The sequence below is a fragment of the Diospyros lotus genome, chromosome 1 (genome assembly GCF_014633365.1).
Source record: "Diospyros lotus cultivar Yz01 chromosome 1, ASM1463336v1, whole genome shotgun sequence".
NCBI classification, from domain to species: Eukaryota; Viridiplantae; Streptophyta; class Magnoliopsida; order Ericales; family Ebenaceae; genus Diospyros; species Diospyros lotus.
This window is the reverse complement of record NC_068338.1, coordinates 49,090,678-49,107,542: the sequence shown is the minus strand read 5'-3', so window position 1 is coordinate 49,107,542 and position 16,865 is coordinate 49,090,678. Positions and strand designations below refer to the sequence as shown.

Sequence of the window (16,865 nt, the reverse complement as noted above, 5' to 3'; positions counted from 1 at the left end):
ATGCTAAGATGCGAAGAAACCAATGAATTTTGCTGATTTGCACCATGTGCCAAGTGCCAGGTGCCAGTATTAATACCACCACCACCAAGCCTCAATCCCACAAGGTAGAGTTGGGTACATAAATTCTCTCTCCAATCATCTCTATCTATTACCATGACTAATCCGTTAACTCACCAATTGCCAATAATGTCCAGACAAAATTTCTGAGAAAACCAGAACAACATGCAAGACATAAAAGAGCATCCAAGCAGGCAATTCAATATGTACAGCTCCTATTGCAAAAGGAACAATATGTCAATATCTGTCCACAACCAATATGAGGACACTCTAATATGTCATTGCCTGGCCAAGTCATGCATGCTTCTTGGAAAATTCCAATGCCCTGTTGCTTACAATCTTTCAAATGGGTCGTTAGATGCAAAGGAAATTTCTTGTTTGACGAAGCAACAAGCTGTCAGAATTTCCAAATAAATAAAAGGATCAAGGACCAGTAACCTGCTCACAATCTACATTTATATTCGAACCCCCTTCATTCACAATCACCTGATTACACCATCATTATTCCAGCCATGACCGACCAAACCCGAGCAGTGTTCTCAGCCCTTGACAATGCCAAGACTCAACTCTATCATTTCAAGGCGATTGTAATTGCTGGGATGGGATTCTTTACTGATGCTTATGATCTATTTTGCATAAGTGCTGTCACCAAACTTATAGGCCGCCTATACTACTACAACCCATCCAAATCAAGTCCTGGTACTCTACCAGACAATGTCAACAATGCCATAACTGGTGTTGCCTTGTGTGGAACTCTTGCAGGGCAGCTTTTCTTTGGCTGGCTAGGTGATAAACTCGGAAGGAAGAAGGTTTATGGGATCACTCTAATCACCATGGTGGGATGCGCCATTGCTTCAGGCCTTTCCTTTGGCTCTACAGCTCAAAGTGTGATTACTACCCTCTGCTTCTTCCGGTTTTGGCTTGGATTTGGCATAGGAGGAGACTATCCCCTGTCAGCTGTGATCATGTCAGAATATGCCAACCAAAGAACCCGAGGTGGTTTTATTGCAGCAGTATTTGCCATGCAAGGAATGGGGATTCTGGTTGCAGGGGCTGTGGCCATGGGTGTTTCCAAGGCCTTCCTGAGTGCTTATCCAGCTCCCGAGTTTTATGACGACCATGTGCTATCCACTCAGCCGCAAGGAGATTTTGTTTGGAGGATTGTACTAATGTTCGGTGCAATTCCAGCTGCTCTCACCTACTATTGGAGGTTGAAAATGCCAGAAACTGCTAGGTACACCGCCTTGGTTGAAGGCAACCACTTGAAGGCCGCTGCAGATATGGCAAAAGTCCTGGATGGGGGTATAATTGTTGAAGAACCAGGGCCTAAGGCTCCTGTTAACTCCAACTCTTCCTATGGACTCTTCTCCAGTGAGTTCCTGAAAAGACATGGACTGCACCTCCTTGGGACCAGTAGCACATGGTTCTTGTTGGATATTGCCTTCTACAGTCTCCAGTTGGCACAGAAAGACATCTACCCTGCAATAGGGCTTGTGCGGAAGAACTCAGCTATGAATGCAATAGAGGAAGTGTTCCTAATCTCTAAAGCAATGTTATTAGTTGCACTCTTTGCAACTGTGCCCGGATACTGGTTTACTGTATTCCTCATTGATAAAATTGGAAGGTTCGTCATCCAGCTTGGTGGATTCCTCCTGATGTCTATTTTCATGGCAATCATGGGATTTAAATACCAAGAATTCAGGGGTCATAAGTGTACATCAGATCATCCAAGGCAGGACTATTGTAATAGCAAGTCCACACTATTTGCAGTGTTCTATGGCTTGACCCTCTTCTTTGCGAACTTTGGACCAAACAGCACAACTTTTATAGTGCCAGCAGAGCTTTTCCCAGCAAGGTTCCGGTCAACTTGCCACGGGATATCAGCAGCATCTGGTAAAGCGGGAGCAATAATCGGTGCATTTGTAGTGCAGAAATTTACTCAGAAGGACAATGGTATCAAAAGGGCAATTATAGCACTTGCTGTGGTGAACTTGCTCGGCTTCTTTTTTACCTTCTTGGTGCCTGAGACAAAGGGCCGATCACTCGAAGAAATTTCTGGAGAAGACAAGGATCTTGCTGGCGGTGGAACCGAAGCAAATGGACAGAACAATGGTACCGATACGGTCTTAAAAGATGACATGGTTTGATTCCCAAGCAATCATCTGGTTGAAGTAACAGGTATAAAATAAGAAAACTGTGGGAATTCTATCAGTTTTAGCAATTTCTTAAATTTATTTTTAGTTTTTGTTGTGAATAAAGGGGGAAAAAAATGTATTAGTATTTCTATTCATGTAGGTAATTCCATAAGGCATTGTGTTTCAGTTCTGATTCTCTGGTTGAAGAAACTTGATGTAGAACAGAGTAGAAGATGGAAGAAGAGAAGTAAGGAGGGGGAAGAACAAGAGAAGAAGCAAAAAGTAGAGAGAGAGAGAGAGAGAGAGAGAGAGTAATCAGGAGAGGAAATCAATAACTCTGTATTCAGTAATCAAAAACATGAATTTTCTGAATACATCATATGCCTACTTATTGGCAGTCCAATCTTAACTATAATATAATTATGAAATTCCAACCAAATTATAATTAAAGATTAACCTACTAAAAGATAACAATCTAAAATATCTAATCAGAAAATGACTCTGAAACCTAAACCAAATATAACACTAAAACCTGAACAAAATATGACAAAATCTAGATTCTAAAATTCAAATCCAAACATCAAAATTAATAGACCCTGCTTCTCATCTTCATATACTGACATGTATAAAGTGTGAAATCTTTTTCTACCTTCTGCACTGCCAAGATATGCTATGGGTTAAGTAAAAAGCATGTCCACTACTTAACAGGTCATCACACGAACTCAAAAAAAAAAAAAAATCAAAGTAGAAGAACACATTACCTGGTTTTTCAGAGAACAATCTCAAGTCTTAGCGAGCTCCATGATTATTTTGCTGTTAACAATGCTTTGCATAGTTAAAATCATGATAGAGTGCAAGAATCAGGAATAATGGAGCGAAAGAGGAAGAGAGAGTGCAAGAATCAGAAACTTATATCCATTAAAAAAGGAAGCCGTCTCTCAAGATATTGACAGAGGATGCAGAAATCAGAAAACTTCATGGAGTTCAAGCTTGAAATGTTCTAGCATTCATTGCTTCCACATGTAGACTGTTAACAGTGGAGTAATTAAATTTGACTAGAGAGTGGTATGAGCCTGCACGCCCAAAAAATATAGAGACGTACAGCAGATGGTCTTTGACTTTAACCGCTGCACTGTAAAATGACCAGTAGTGGACAGTCTACTGCTTCCTTTTAGATGGCTAAAATCACCAGAACGGAAGAAATTTTCCTACCCCCAAATCAACAGGTTTGCATAAGCACTTCATACTGTATCATTGCTAATTTCAACCTCAGCTCACAAACTTCTGGGGAAAAATCTTTCTGAATTTACATCACACTCCTAGAGTTCAGTAATGTGCAAAAAGCAAGAATAGAGGTATATAATACTTTTGAATAAAAGAGGACCTTATACCATCTCCATGGCCTTGTCAACTTGGAAGCTGTATCTTTGGAAAATAACTGGACAAAACTGCAGGCAGCTTTTTATTATCATCTATTGACTTCCACCTGCCAAAGAAATGTCATCCAATCGAACAGGACAGTCTTATTTAGATCATGTGACAAACTTACCATTCCACGATCCTTCGAATTAGCTAGGTTGTTTAATCAAGTTTCAGCAGCCATCTTCCTATATATGTGCTAATTACAGAGGCTTGTTATTCTGGATATGCCTCCTGAGTCACCTGACTTGGTGTTCCCCATGGAGGAAACCATTTAAACAGACATGCACCATTTATGTGGATATGTAATGAAAGCAATATGATGTAAAGTAATTTAAAATGGTTTAGCCGTGTCCTCCAGTGCTACCAGCATGGAGAACTAATACGATTTAGGGGAAGATACCAATACATACAGAACAGTAATCTAATATGGTATAACACTATATATATATATATATGCAGAATTTAGGAAAAATTATGAGAATGATATAGCATATACACATGGACACTACGCCATTACTCATGAAGTGAAGGTATACAATATTGAGCAATGCTATTCGGCCCACCTCAGTGTCACCGTGAGAGCCACCCAAGAGATAATTACAAATTTACCCACACTGCTGCAATTACAAATATACCCTCTATTCTAATATACCCTCAGTTCATCCTTCTCTCTCACTCTCTCCTACGCTTCCCTTCATGGTTCCGGCCGGCTGTCTCTCTCTCTCTCCCACCGGTGCGACTGTGTCTCCATTGGCGCCGATCTACAAGGAGGTAAGTCTTTTAGTTTTATAAGCACGGATCCAAGATATATACGTATATACGCGCGATTTCGGTTTGGCCGGAAGTTTAAACTTAGATCTAAGGAGATTCGGCCGTTGGATGTTGCTGGTTTTTGGGTATGTGGGTCAATGGGGATAAGGGCATCGGTTGGTTGACTTTGATCGCCGGAAACCACCAGCCACGGTGGCCGGGGGCGACTGGCAGTTCGTTTTTAGTTGTGGACAAAAATTAAAAATCAGAGCTACAAAAATCCAACCGTTGAATCTGTCCACTTTTGTGTGTGTTAACCCCCCTTGACTTGGTGTTTCTAATGGTAAGAGTCTGATCGTGAAAATATCCGGCCGGCGGTGATTGCCGGCGGCCGCTGGTGGCGGCGGATGTGGCCTGAAGTCTCTGTTTCTGTTTCTCTTATTTCTTTTTAAATATTCATCTGCCATATTATACTTGTAACGTATTCCCTTTCTATAATTTTTCAGATTTTACTGCGGACAATAAATTCTAAGGAAAGCCTCAATGAGTGACACAGGTATGTTTAATTTTTCTCCGGCACACTTCCTCAGACATTTGCCATAACTGAGTATAATTATTCAAATGTGGTTTTCTCGATTTATGAGAAAATTAATGATATTAAACAAAAAAAATAAAATGTCGGTGGAGAATGCAAATTATATAGGTAACATTGTATTATTTTATGATTGTACCTTGTTTTGATCCAGGCAATCATATTGTGCTTTCGGAATCATTCGAAGATAATGAGAAAATTTTGCAAGAGAATGAGTGTTCTCCGTTAAACAACGAACTGCCAGGAGAACACAATGATCTTGTCCCTAAGGTTGGAATGAAGTTCAAAGATGAGAATGAAATTTATAAATTTTACAAAAAATATGCTTACCATGTGGGTTTTCCAATAAAAAAAAGAAATTCAAAGAAGTGTGAGGATGGGGTGTTAAGATATGTGGCCTATGCATGTAGCCGAGAAGGCAAAAGAACTAGTAAAGCTTGTACTTCTCTGAAGCCTCTACCGACTATTCGGGTTGGGTGTAAAGCCAAGATCACAGCTGTACTTGTTGTTTTAGGAATATGGCGAATAAGCACAGTCCATCTTGAACATAATCATGAAACAAGTCTAAGCAAAGCTAGGTTGTATCGATGCAATAGACAATTGAGCGAACATGTGAAACTGCAACTTGAAGTGAATGATATTGCTGGAATTTCACTACAGAAAAGTTATAACTCAGTTGTTGTTGAAAATGATGGATACGAGCACCTAACGTTTGTGGAAAAGAATTGTAAAAACTACATTGATAAGGTGAGGAAGTTAAGACTTGGGGAAGGAGATGTTGCTGCTATTCAAGCGTACTTTTCAAAAATGCAAGCCCTTTGTCCAGGTTTTTACTTCAGTGTCGATTTAGACGAAGAGTGTCAATTGAAGAGCGTATTTTGGGCTGATAATAGGTGTAGAGAAGCATATAAGGAATTCGGCGATGTTGTCACATTCGACACTACATACCTGATCAATAGGTATGACATGCCATTTGTTTCATTCGTTGGTGTAAATCACCACGGACAATTGATACTACTTGGATGTGGTCTAGTTTCCAACGAGGGCACCGAGACTTTTGTGTGGATGTTTAGGACATGGCTTCAGTGCATGAAGGATCAAGCTCCCGTAGGAATAATTACTGATCAAGATAAGGCTATGCAAAATGCAATTGAGATAGTCTTCCCTAACACGAAGCACAGGTGGTGTTTGTGGCATATACTAAAGAAGTTGCCTGAAAAATTTGGGAATCATAGTTATAAGGCTTCAATTCTTTCAATCATATATGACGTGGTGTACGAATCACATAGTATTGAAGAATTTGAGCAGGGTTGGAGTTTAGTAATTGAGAAATATACACTGCATGACAACGATTGGTTGTCTGGAATCTATAGAGAAAGAGTCCGTTGGGTCCCCTGTTTCTTGAAAACTAGTTTTTGGGCAGGGATGTCAACAATGCAACAGAGTGAGAGTATAAATACATTCTTCGATGGTTATGTACACTCGAAAACCTCGCTAAAGCAATTTGTGGAACAATATGAGCGAGCAATGAGGTGTAAAGTTGAAAAGGAGTTTCAGGCCGACGTTATGTCATTTTCTCAGATGGTCCCATGTGCATCGAGGTATCCCATGGAGAAACAATTTCAAGAAGTGTACACAATTTCAAAATTCAAGGAGTTTCAAGATGAGTTTACAGAGAAGATGTATTGCGAGGTTGTATCTACTGAAGAGGGATCATTGGGTACGAGGTACGAGGTACGTGAAGATATCATATTTGACGAAAGAATCAAGGAAAAAATTTTTTGGGTTGTTTTTGAGAAAGAAAAATGTGATATTGTTTGCAGTTGTCACATGTTCGAGTTTAGGGGAATAATTTGTAAGCATGTTGTTACAGTATTGATCCGAAATGGTGTCAGATCAATTCCTGAGAGGTATATCTTAAGGCGGTGGAGGAGAGATGTTAGTAGATCTTACATGAGGGTAAAGATCAATTATAACGGTTGGATTTGTACTCCTAACCAATTAAGATACGATAAACTATGCATTGTGTTTGCCAAGATTGCAGACTTGGTTGCAGATGACGAAGAACGTACCCAGTCAACTATAGAGTGGATGGAATCTCAGCTGAATGCATTGAACAAATCTAATGCAAAGCCAAGCTAATCTTTTTTACATCTAATCTCTTGCACTGCAGGCTGCTCATTATCAAACTTAAAATGCTGTTCATGGAATGCATATGGTGCCTACTTTTCACACAACTCGGCCTTTCATGCCAACGTACACACCATCCATGGCTTGATGACGACCCACTAGATGTTTGAAGCATTGAGAACTAGTGGAACCAAGAAATTTTAAAGAGCTATTTATGGAGAGCATTTTGTTAGCAAAGTACAAACCAATTTATTGTCTTCAGATGAGCTAAGATGTACATTAAGTTGCTTAAACTCGTATTTTATTGTCATCAGAATGACTGTCTTGGGAAATTCTAATTGCAGCCCAGTATTTTACTCTTCACAACCACATTAAATATGGCTACAGTGAAATGATGACTTTGCCCTTTATTTGCTCTTCACAGCCACTGTTTTGCTTTTATCTTTGTGCGCCGGTTGTTTGCTTCTGTACACACATACATATACATATATACACACACACTTGAGGGGTTTGTATATATGTGTGTGTCTGGGTTTGTATATATATATGTGTATATGTCTCTGTATATGTGTGTGTGTGTTCGGGGAGGAAGGAGGTGGGGAAGGGAAGTGGGGGGGCTGGGTGGCCAGTGCCCCTGAACTCCAGTGTTCACCTGCAATGCACCAAATGTTTAAGCAGGGCTTTACTGAAATTATAAAATCAAACTACAGGATGTGGTTTGCTATGCCATAACTAAGTTCAAATTCTTGTAGAAGTATTGCAAGCATAGTTTCACTGGTATGTTTGAAAGGCTATGACAAAGAACTATCCCTTTTGTGATAATATTACAAGAAGTTTGATACTAGAGAGAAGAAACTACAAGTGGAATAGGCTTGTTGCCAAATGAAAGCTGGTTCTTATGAGCAATGTTGTGGTTATATTCATATTTGTCCATACAAACAATGTCCTACATCTGATAACTAGTTAAATGATTATCCTGTTTCTTCTATTTTTTTCCTACTGTATCATTGCATTGGTATTTGCATTCCTGAACAGAACTTATGTACATGGTCCTGGTTTCTTCTACATTAATTTTCATGTTATGTCTTTATAGTCAGAGACGAAACTTTTTGGAGGATTTGACACGGTAGCTCTTAAGCTGCACTTTGGAAAGAAGATTGTGGAACTTGAGGATGAGAAAAGAGCTGTTCAGGTAATACAATTTTCTTGTAATTCCTTTTATCATTCATAATCTTGAAAAGCGATGTTCATTTTTCCAGCTGATTTGTTAATGCAGCAAGAGAGGGACCGGTTGTTGGCTGAAGTTGAAAGTCTGGCTGCTAATTCTGATGGACAAACACAGGAATTGCAAGATGTCCATGCACAGAAATTAAAAGCACTTGAGGCGCAGGTTATGTATTAACCCAGTATAAGATGCTTTCACTTCTTGATTTCAAGTATGTGTTTTGTAAGCTGTTCTAACCAAAGAACATGTCCCAAAATTTGTTCACTTCAGATTCAGGATCTTAAGAAGAAACAAGAGAACCAAGTCCAGCTTTTAAAGCAAAAACAGAAGAGCGATGAAGCAGCAAGAAGGTTGCAAGAAGAAATACAGTTCATCAAGGCATAAGAGGTTGGAATATGTTTTGTTTCAGTGCAGGTGAACACTGGAGTTTGGCACCAAGGTGCCCCCCTTCCCGGCCGCCCAACCCCCCCCCCCCCCCCCCCGGCGGAACACACACGCACATATACAGAGACATACACACATATATACAAACACAGACACGCACACATATATACAAACCCACACATATATACAAACCCCCCAAGTGTGTGTATATATGTGTCTGTGTGTGTGTACAGAAACAAACAACCGGCGCGAAGATGAAAGCAAAACAGTGGCTGTGAAGAGCAAATAAAGGGCAAAGTCGACATTTCACTGTAGCCATATTTAATGTGGCTGTGAAGAGTAAAATACTGGGCTGCAAATAGAATTTTCCCAATGTCTTGTGGTTGAATTTCTTGTTCTTGTTGCTCAAACCAATTTAAGATGTACATTAAGTTGCTTAAAACTAGCACTTCTCTGAATCCTCAACCTGGCAATTGGCTCTCTCCTCCTTGATATTCAAGTTTAATTTGTTTAAAATCCAATAACATATATGTAGAACAAAATCACCCTTGTTATTAAGATCATCAATTGCAGTTTCAATAAAAGAGCCACTTTATTAATCACAACTGTATATATTATTATTTTGGTTCATGAACTTTCAACACATAATGCACAATTTTTTCAGGAACACATTACTACAATAATACAATACATACCAGAGCCCATTCATTCATTCTCTCTCTCCCTTACCCAGGTTCTAAAACTTAAAAGACCTTCATTCTTCATCCACAGCGGTGGCGTTGGCCCAATTTGCAGCGCTGCAACAACCATCTCTTAGGGCTTTGTAAGCTTCAACAACAATCATGCCCTATGTAGCTTGTCTTGAGAGGCCATAGTGCGGGCGCAAATCAGGAGTGTTCTCCAGCACTCCCATGAAAACACACTAGACATCATCCAGGATGACAGTCGACCTAACATGTTCAGAAGGAAAAAACAACTCAAACACAACCAAATCATAAACAATTTCCAAATGATACATTATTCTTTGCAAAAGAAAGCGCAAACGGAAACCAAATCAACAGTTAGGGTTGACTGAGTGAACCCAAATTACATAAGAATTAAATTAAATAAATGCATTGCACTTATAGAAAAAAAAAAAAAAATCAGAGTCAACCACTAGACACCTTTATCTCCATTGACTTGCATACTCAAAAACAAACAACATCTAACAGTCAAATCTTCATAGATCTAAGTTTAAATTTTCGGTCAAACTCAAATCACATATATATTCGTATATATTATAGATCTATGTTGAAAATCATTGTGGATAGATTTAAAAGGCTTACCTCCTTGTAGATTGGGGTCAATAGAGACATGCAACAGATGGGGGAAAGAGAGAGATGGCTAAAGCGAGCCAAAGGGATGCCAAAAAAGCAGCGACATGGGTGGGAGAGTGAGAGAGAGATAGCTGGGACAAGATGAAGGAACTCCAAAGGCTCGATCGCACAAACAAGAGACAACAAGCTTGATGACCAAAAGGGGAAGAAGGGAAGCACGCACGCAAGAGAGAGAGATGGCTGATACGAGAGAGTGAGAGGGAAGAAAGTTGAAACCCTTTGCTTTTGGGTTACTTTTTTCATCATGATATTTTGGTCATGATATATCGCGATATTTTTTGGGTGGCTCTGAGGGTAGTAGGGGTGTGCAAAAAAATCGACACACTGCAAAAATCGATTGAACCGAACCAAATTGTGCTGGACCAGTCAGTTTTTTCATCAGAGCGGTCTGAAATGATTTGCAATATGCCCAAATCGAGATTTACACAGTTTGGGCCCTTGGCAGTTCGATTTCAAACCGAACTACCCGACTCTTCAAGATTTTTGTGAATAATAAAAATTATAATTATAAAAATTATTATTAAAATAATAACAATCCGTCCTTTGCATTAATTAAAGTTATTCTACCAATGCCATTAAGACATGTCCTTTGCATTAATTAAAGCTACGCGTAGGTGCCAATGCCATTAAGACATTTTGAATTGTTAGACTCACACGCAATCCCACCATTCTTTCTTTCTCTCTGCCTTGCAGCACAAGTGACGCCCTCATCTCTCTCTCTCTCTCTGCTCCCACAGCCTTTCCGTCCCACCATTCTCTCTCGCACTTTTTCTGCCCTGCACAAGTGACACCCCTATTTCTCATTCTTCTCTCTCTCTTTCTCTCACTTACTCTTTACTCCCACAGCTTCTTTTCGATCGTTGCCACTACCACCCATCGCCACGAGCTCCATCGCCATTATTTCCATCGCCCCCCACCGTCCCCATCCACAACGCTGTAGTCGAAGGTCGTTGCCGGTGGTTTGGTCGCTACGACACTCCATCTGTCTCTTTCTCGCTCTCGACTTTGGTTCATTGCACATTGACCTTTCTCTTACTCGCTCTCGAACCCTCCACTCTTGATCCGTTTTATGGTCGTTGACTTCGGATAACTCGATGGCTGGCGATCGCTATTGTGCGAGCTGCCCAACACCCCTGCCTGCCTCTCTCTCGCTCTCACTCACTACCACTGTAAGTTCTACTACTCTATTCGGTTATGAGTTTCAAGCTTATAGGACTATTCTATGGATTTGGTTTAGATATGTGCTTCTTGCTCAGCTTTTGATCAATATTGCATCAGACCGCGAAAACTACACCAGACCACACCACAATTTGCGGTGCGATTTTCGTGGACCAAACCAAATCGTGTGATTTGGTTTAATGTCAACGGTTTGGCATGTTGAAAATACCCTAAACTGCCCAAATCGCATTGTGAACATCCCTGGAGGGTAGCTGTGAGATGGGCGGAATAGCATTTCTCTACAATATTTGTGTGCTTCATTTGTCCACTTCATCATTGTGGGTCAAGTCCTATGTTTTCATCAGAAGAGAGAGTGAGAGATTTATAAGTATCAATTTCATATTCAATCGTAGAATGATGCTCCCTGACATCTTCCGCTAGATGCATTTCTCAGCGAGGGACATCCATTTGTACACAATGGTTAAATTCTATTTGAAACCCTCCGACCAAACATAATATAATGAACACAAAAGGTCGAACCCTCCACTTGATTCAAGTTTTATTTGTCAATAAACAAAATCCCAATTCAGTACTCTCCACAAAAAAACAGCCTTCAACTGCCATGCCCAGCTCCTAAATGCTTCCGGTGGCATCAGCCGCCGTGACCAGCAAGCCGGAGAGCAGAAAAGGGGCGGAGAAGAAGGGGCTGTGGTCGCTGTCCAGAGAGTACACTTGCTGCGGCGGCCACCGCCTTATCATGGCGTCTTGCTGCTCCAGTTTCACCACGTGGTCGTGCCTGGTTTTGATGTAAACGCGCGGCACCTTGTCCCCGTTGTCAGAGTCGAAAAATCTTGCAGATTGCAAGGCTTTGATCGGCCCTGGTCTTAACAGCATTGCGGCCAAAGTTGAGTCCTGCGGGAGATCCATCAGGAAACCGATACTCGCAGAGAAATTTTGCACACAAAGAATCATCATAAATTCATAAATCACTTTCATAATCAGTTTGTATACAAAAATTTTGTATAGAAGCACTTTCCTTTGCAAAATCGAGATGGGTTGGATGCATCCAAATCCAACGACTGCAACATAATTAGCATACGAAGGGACAAGAGAAGTAACGGTGAAGGTGATGGATTACCTCTTGAGGGCTCATTTGATAAACTATTCTGCGTTGAAATTCTTTCTTCACAACTACAGTTGTTGGAGGTTGATCAGCTCCTAGTCCAAATCCCAGCTCATATACATCTCCAAATTCTGATATATCCGGCAGTCCCTGCTTCATCAAAAGAGAAAAACATACAGATTTTAAGATTAATAAAAGACAGAATATAACGTACCCAAAAAATAAAGATAGAATATAAATAAATATCCGTATACTTCCCTAAATAATCTCCACCACGGGCTGTCAAAACTTAAAAAAATAATTTAATAGGGAATAGTAGTACGACTTATTTTGTGTTGTTTAAGGCATATAATAGAAAATTTCTATAAATAAGTAAACATTTATATGTTCAATATTTGTTATTTATTTCAATTTATTTGTTATGTTAAGGGTACGTAAAAGTATTAATAATGCATATATTTAAAAGTAATTATGCTAGTGTATTTAGAATCTTGTGTTTCGAGTTTCCTAAATTTCATTCATACTCTTAAGTCTTATATAATTTTCTATTATTATAAATTAAAATTTATGAGGCGACGTTAATAAAGTTAACAAAAGTGTTGTTGATGTCATGAATGATCTCTGAGTGTAATTAGCGTAGACAATGATTTTTTACTAATGGCTTAAAATAAATTAAATCTAATTTTATGTGTACATGGAAATCTCTAATCTTTTTATAAAGAAAACTTAAGTTACCTTTTTATAGAACAAAACAAAAACTCAGGTGTCCTTGTGGACATGATATGTATGTACTCATAGCCAATTAGATGAAAATGGAATCTTTATACATCGCCTTTAAAAAAAAAAAAAATTACAAGGAATGATGGTACAATTTTTTTTATAATTATAAATTATTTATTAATACTTTTTTCTTTCATAAAAATGCACTCTTGAGGATAAATCATTTTTGCATAAAAAATTACTTCTATAACGTTAAAGTAAATAATTTTTTAATTAATACAGAAACATTTAATTAACACTCAAAAAATACTTATTTTGTTATTAAGCTAAATGTTGTACATATATAAAATCAACATACACAAAAAGAAAGACACATAAAGTCTACTATTATGACTGAGGAAATGTCATAGTTACGTCATTTTATATATTTATTAATTAGGGCAAATGATATACGTACAAGTAAAACTCCCTGATCTCTTCCCTCCCTCCTCCTTCCCCTCTCACTCTCTCTCTCTAGAATCCTGTTCTTGCTCTGGCTCTTTTCTTGTCCATGAAAGCTAGACAAACTAAAGAAAAAGATCAAATTAAAGCCAGCTGATCAGCAAGCACACCGCTCGCACAGAAATATATATATATATATAACAAAACAGGCGTTTACAGAAATGCAAACAGATATTCCGTCTGAATATTACTAACAAAAATATGATAAATAATTTACAAGTATAAAATAATAAGTCCCATCGAAAAAGTAAAAAATAATATATAATTATCGAATCATTATAATAATATTCTTTATTCAGAAATTAATCCTGTATGTGCGGACAGCAGTGGGGTTGGTGTGTCACTGTTACGATCAGATCACTGATCGAGAAGTCAAGCTTTTCTCCCGGTGGAAGAAACGGAGAAGAAATTAAAGTATGGATAGAGATCATTCAAATTTAGCTTACATCTTTGACGTCTTGCTCCGTCCAAAACCCCGTTCTAAGCATCGTCGCCGCAACATAGATCACCAGGCTTATTTTGTCTGCAAATTTGTGTGCTGCATCAGTTAAGCTCAGGCCTCCCGCACTGTGACCTACCACAATCACCTGCAAATCCAATGTAAAACGTACGGTGAAGATGCATAAACATATATACATATATATGTGTATGTATATATATATATATATAGAGAGAGAGAGAGAGAGAGAGGAACCTTTTGGTCGTTTGGCAAGGCGGCCAAGAAGTCGATGAGGGGCCGGTTGTAGTCGTCGAAGGAGAGAACGGAATCGGATCGGAGCGGTCGATTCCGGCGCCTTTGAGGTCCATACAGGTGACTTTGAAGCCGGAATTCTCTAGAAGGCTTCGGATTTTGTACCAGCACCAGCTTCCGCCGCCCATTCCGTGCACCAGCACAAAGTGATGACGATGACGATGATGATCACCGCCACTTTTCATTGCCACCGTTTCTGCCATATCTCTCTCGCTCTCTCTCTCTCTCGCTCTCTCTCTGCGGTTGAGCTGCTGATGCAATTGGAGAGCTAGCGGTGCATTTTTCGTGTGGGAGTAGTCGTAGTAGTCGTTCGACCCATCATAATATATTCGCGAGTCTTTTGTCTCCTTGTATTGTGGGTTGGAATATGGAGCTATGATCAAGTGGAATGTGCACACCGTATTATCTACGCCCCAACTCAATTGCTTCGTTCAAATAGTGTTGGTCAACCAATGGACGGCAATTACGCCAGTGATGTCCATCCAACCGCCTTAATTAAACAAGTATATATATATGCCTTGATGCGTTGTATCCTAGCATCTTATACTTTAACATGTACTGGTACAAATCAGGATATGACTACTAATAAGTACACCCATGTATGGCAGAAAATATTCGCTTCTATTTGTGAAATCCTGCTGCGTTCGTGTTGTACTTGAAAGTTTTTCACAAATTTTAAAATTAAGATATAATCAATTACCTTTTCCAATTATTATATATTTATTTATAAGATTACATTGTGATATTACATTAACATTATATAACTTAAAGTCACATTTACGCTAAATAATTTTTCTTATTTAAAAAATATTAAACTAATTGTGTTCTGACTCGAATTCTAAGAGTCAAATCATGTTGAACTAATGTATTTAGGACAATTACTAAAATAAGGTGTGAGGTTAAACAGAAATAAATATGATTCTTTTGACATTTGTATCCTTTTTAAAATTGTAAAAAAATGACTCATCATTAAGTATAATGGGTAATTAGCAACACTACTTTCAAAAGATCAATAGAGCTTGGCTCATGTTAACTCTGTGTTTATGCAAGACATTATCCACACTCGCTTACATCTTTCATTAGAAACTAAATTTACAAGTATTGCTCATTTGAATCTCTCTAAATTTAGTAAAATTAAGAGTATTTTAGCCATGTCTTATTGAGACTAGAAAGTTACTCTTCCAAAAGAATGGGACATGATGATAGTGGTTGGGACTGATTATCACTGTCTGTCTTTATGCGAACACCTATAAAAAAGGAGTAATCCATCTGATATAATCTCTAACACTCAATTTAATTAATAGAATAAATAAGTTATGAATACTATCAATACATAAGTTTACATGTGAAGATTCTAGTCTTTATATAGACAAAATAAGTTAAGTTTGTCAAAGTTATCTTTGAAATGCTCAAGCCAATAACAATTCTGTCGAACCTCCTAGTCTGATTATCTCAACTTATAAGGGTTAGATTTTTTGAAATTAAGATTTAAATTTATCCTTTTAATTAAAACTAAATGAGAAATTACGTATAATCTTTCTATTATTTACAAATAAAAACACATAACAATAACAATATGGATTTAATTAACTTTTAAAAATAAATTAACAATTTCACGGTTTTTGGTACCCCATCATCTAAACACAAGACATGCATGGTTTGTCCAGCCATTTAAAATATCGAGGGGCTTTTTTTCTCAAATATAGATATCATTGGAAATGGAGATTTGCCACTACAAACAGTAGCACGAGAAGGGTGCGTTTGGCCTCAATGTAATTTAAAATTGGAATTGTCTGCTGCTTTTCAACATCTATTCTTGCTTTTTTGAACGAAGTTATGTACATTTATTGGATTGGATTGGATTGGAGGCCGACAATATCCTGGTTTTTGTCTATGAATTCTTTGCTATTATTATCCGAGTTGCCAAACAGCCAACTGCTAGCTGTTTCCGTAGATAGGCATTATAATTAAGCCATGTTCGGTCGGGGAATGTCCTCCAGCAAATCTTTGAAAATAGGTGGTTATTTACTGTAAGCCACTTGGATCAAAGGTGGGTGGGTTCCAAAATCTGGTAGGGGACGCAGGTAAAATTAAGCGCGCCAATTCCATGCTTTTGTAGTTTTGTGCAAATCAACCAATATAAAATGTGGGTTTTGCAAAAATCAATGTGAAAGGGGGGGGGGGGCGATGATTAAGGGGATGATGAAGAAGAAGTCATGATTGCTCCATTATGAGGTACTATTCCTACAAAAGGTTCCAACAAGTACGGATATATACTGAAGATGCCCCAAAAGAAGGCATGTGGATTAATGAAGAAAAGTGAGAGAGGCTTAATGATTGTTGTGACTTGGGGGCATGCATAATGAACACCATTGATGATTGGCTTTCTAGCTAGCTAGGTCTCCCTAGCATTGCTGCATACCCAAATGAATAATCCCTACTATTTTAATTTTAATTTTAATTATTATTATTATTATTATTATTTTGGGGAGATTAGAATAGCAGTAAGATTTCATAGCCAATTCTTATTCAAAGATTAAA

General features: G+C 38.5%; 2 protein-coding genes across 7 annotated transcripts; one reads left to right on the top strand and one right to left on the bottom strand.

Moving 5' to 3' along the window:
* The first annotated feature begins 569 nt into the window (after positions 1-569).
* LOC127803212 (low affinity inorganic phosphate transporter 8-like) lies at positions 570-9,153 on the top strand. 6 transcript variants are annotated; one of them, XM_052339323.1, is made up of 6 exons: positions 570-2,235; positions 2,380-4,385; positions 4,871-4,920; positions 8,180-8,278; positions 8,363-8,476; positions 8,582-9,153. In XM_052339323.1, the coding sequence occupies exon 1, from the start codon at positions 570-572 to the stop codon at positions 2,202-2,204; it is 1,635 nt and encodes a 544-aa protein (XP_052195283.1). In that variant the 3' UTR covers positions 2,205-2,235; positions 2,380-4,385; positions 4,871-4,920; positions 8,180-8,278; positions 8,363-8,476; positions 8,582-9,153. The 6 variants fall into 6 exon arrangements, with proteins under 6 accessions (XP_052195283.1, XP_052195292.1, XP_052195275.1 ...); XM_052339332.1 differs by having other exon boundaries at positions 2,353-4,385; XM_052339308.1 differs by lacking the exon at positions 570-2,235 and adding an exon at positions 5,111-7,323 and having other exon boundaries at positions 4,251-4,385.
* A 2,453-nt stretch (positions 9,154-11,606) lies between these two features.
* Positions 11,607-14,634, bottom strand: LOC127803245 (methylesterase 17). Its single transcript, XM_052339343.1, is given in 5 exon segments — positions 11,607-12,141; positions 12,368-12,502; positions 14,020-14,160; positions 14,268-14,344; positions 14,347-14,634. Coding segments are annotated over 5 exon segments (813 nt in total). The 5' UTR covers positions 14,528-14,634; the 3' UTR covers positions 11,607-11,862.
* Positions 14,635-16,865: the final 2,231 nt, after the last annotated feature.